The 3449-nt window shown below is 40.6% G+C and overlaps 1 protein-coding gene across 1 annotated transcript in view; it reads left to right on the top strand.

Moving 5' to 3' along the window:
• The first annotated feature begins 2388 nt into the window (after window positions 1-2388).
• stab2 (stabilin 2) overlaps window positions 2389-3449 on the top strand; it is a 156672-nt gene continuing 155611 nt past the window's right edge. Inside the window, 1 exon segment of the mRNA XM_084330948.1 lies at window positions 2389-2507. Coding sequence (XP_084187074.1) covers window positions 2398-2507 — 110 coding nt within the window. The 5' untranslated portion in view covers window positions 2389-2397.

Below are 3449 nucleotides of genomic sequence, written 5' to 3'. Positions count from 1 at the left end.
TAAGCTTAGGCACTCTTTCAAAGTTGGTTAAGGTTAGAGTTTGTCTTAGAGCATGGCAATAGAACGCCAGGTAGTTTGCAGGCTGTTCGATGCTGTTGTGTTGTGATGCAGTCTGGACAGTGGGCAGTGGATATACATCGACAACAGTCTGGGACTGTGGGACAGTCAGTGGACATACACTTTATCAAGCCCTCCGACTGGACCACGTTTCAATTAAACAAAGTGAGTTAATTCTCTCTCTCTCTCTCTCTCTCTCTCTCTCTCTCTCTCTCTCTCTCTCTCTCTCTCTCTCTCTCTCAACACAGCGTGTTAATTTCGCAGCGCGTGATGCATAATGGCTGAATGAATGAATGGTAACTTGTTTAAAATGACAAGATATATATGTGTTCATTATTGGATTGATGATCATACGTGTACTAGTGTAGTATGAATGAACTCGCGCCCACCCAAATGTAGTTCACAGCGGCCGCCACTGCACAGGGGGCAGCATAAAAAATTCAAAATACGTTTTTTTTTTTTTTTTTTTTTTTTTGCTTTGAACTACTATAGTGAAATATTTTGCACTGTTGTTGCATTTATCTTGTTGAAATCCTCCCGCAGGTTCTTTTTACTACCACATATTTAATTGAGACCCTTTATTTGTTTATTATTTCAATTTAGCTGGAAATACATTGCTACATCATTCAGTAACATTTGCAGAGCCTTATAACAAAAACATTATTACGGTCACCATTGTGACCAGTGGGATTAATCAACAAATTTGATTATTTATTTTTCTATTTCATTGAACATTGCACATGTTAAAAGCCATTTTTTTTACTCAAAATGTGAGCATTACCAAGTCAACTTGTGTTCTTAAAACAATGACAATAAACATAGTTTTATTACGTTGAAATAATGTGGTTGTGTACTTATTTTCTGTTAACTTATTATGGATTGAAAACTGAAAACCTTAATGCACAGTAACTGAACTCAATATTTTTAAGTTCTGTAACTTATTATTATTTGTTTTTTTACAGTGTAGTCTTGCGATCAATCAAAACTTATTTACACGATGTACCTCACATTCACCCTCCATTCACATCCTGGTGTTCTCCTGGTGTTCTCCATTAGGCCTGTAGGTGGAGCTATGACAGCACACGTACAGTACACACACCGATGGTATGTGATGTGTCCAAAAATGAATGGGCAAATGTGAGTGAAATGGTCGCACTGTATGCAGCTGTTTGTCTGCATTGCACCCCCCCCCGCCCCAACTCAGATTGGGTTGATACAACCATCGTAATAATATTGTTAATAATAACAATAACAATAATGATGTAATAATGTAAAAATTATCATTAAAAATACCTGATTATGAGAAAAAAAATTTACAATGCATGGAATATTGTTGAGGCACACTAGTTACAACTATATTTCAAACAGGCACTCCATGTCAAAAAGGTTGCTGACCCCTGTACTAGACGTTAGCAATGTCTACTGTCGTTAACCATTTTAAATTGCGGCATGTAGAGGCGTTTCTGGACAGAGTAAAATGTGCAGGTCCTCTTCTCAGACCTGTGCACTGACTGCACGCATCCATGCTGGCTAGCAAGCTAGCTAGCTACACGTCACGGCCGGCTGATACCACGATAGCTAACTAGCGTGAAAGTTACAAGCTCAAAAACCTTATAACTACTACTGTCGTGTCCATAAGTTCCCTGGCAGAATACTTTGTTTGTGAGGAGAAAAGTATACAAAGAGGAGATAACCATTTTAAATCAGGGCATGTAGAGCCCGCCGTAAAAACAATAACGTTATAAACTATACACAATATGTACAACGAAACAATGATTTACATTAGTATTTACAGTGATTTAATATGCAGTGAATACAAATAATGATAACGTGGTTGTTGCTTTTAGAAATGGTGGTTGGCTTCATCTGATAAATGGTTATGATCACCAGAGAGATACTAGCCACAGATTCAGGGTCAGTTATTTTCCCATTGTACGAATTGTTAAGCTTATGGAATGTAAGAGAAATCTGATCCTAGGTCTGCGACTAAAGCCAGGCGTCTACGCTGTGGTGACGTCAGTCAGCAGCGACAAATAGCAGTGTAGTTTCCCAGCGAACGAAAACATAAACGTTGTTATTTTGCTACCTTTACGATTAATTGCGAATATTTTCATGTTGAGCTATAGATTGTGGATGAATACGCACAGAAAGGTACACCATGCCAATGTCCATGCTTTATTTGTTTTAAACGAACCGAACCGTTTTAGAAATGGGCAATTGGGAAATACATTAAGTGGAACAGAGGGTGGAACAGGAAAAAAACGAAAAAATGACGTAACCACTACACCTCCTGCACTATTGACCTGACGTGTGTCCCACCACCAGAGGTTCTGCTCTAACATGACGGTGTTGAGGTCGAGGACGGCATGCCACTCCTGCAGCATAAGCCCCTTCATCCCCTGTGTGAACGGCTTCAAAGTGAGCCCAGGGACTGTCACCAAAGACTGCAAGTGAGTACAGGACCATTTTTATAATCAGTATCCCGTGTTGTAGTACTCAAGTCCAGTAAGCCAATTAATGCACTGCTTTCCGAAACTATTGCAAAAAAACAAATGAGAGCGAGGAAAATGCTAGAGCTGCAGTTCAGCTGCATACGCTTCCTCGGGCGCCAGGGGCTTCCACTGAGGGGTGATGCAAATAGGGATGGGGTGTTATGGCAGCTGATGATGGAAAGAGTGCGCACCAAGTCTGATCCCGAGTTGAAGAATTGGCTCCAAAAGAGAGTCAACTGGATGTCCAACAACATCCAAAACGAAATCTTACAGCTGTTTGCCCATCATATTCAGTGACAATTAGAGGCAAAGCATCCAAAAGCCCATTATTTGGCTTGACCGCTAACGGAACCACTGATGTCACTGGAAAAGAACAATTCTTGTGTAATATACAGTTCGCCGATGACAACTTGGAAGCTCAGAACTTCTTTTGGGGTTTTTACAATGCCCCAGACACAACAGCCGAGACGCTGTTTTTGTGTATAAAAGACATTCTTTTACGCCTCGACCTGCCCATGGAGAGGCTGATAGGATACTGTTTTGACGGGGCCAGCAACATGTCTGGGGGGTACAGGCTAGACTAAAGGAAATGTGTCTGTTTTTGTCCACTGCGCAAAAAAAATCTCAAAGGCCGCACCCCCTACCGATTTAAAGTTCCAAAGCAACACTGTCAGTAATATCATCATAAACAAGACGAAAGTCTTTCTCTGGTCTGCATCCCCTTAACAATTGTGTGTATTGAGCTGTACTGTATTGTACCCATTCTGCAATCTGTTAATAAAGTTTTCAATCAATCAATCAATCCCCAGCGGTGGACAGTCAAGTCCAAAAAGAGTTGATTCTTCGTCCTCCTGCGGTCTTAGAGGGAGCGGTAGCATTCACATTTGTCTGTTTGTGAAT

This window comes from Notolepis coatsorum, assembly GCF_963971535.1.
Source record: "Notolepis coatsorum genome assembly, chromosome: 15".
NCBI lineage: Eukaryota > Metazoa > Chordata > Actinopteri > Aulopiformes > Paralepididae > Notolepis > Notolepis coatsorum.
This window is presented reverse-complemented; position numbering and strand designations above follow the sequence as displayed.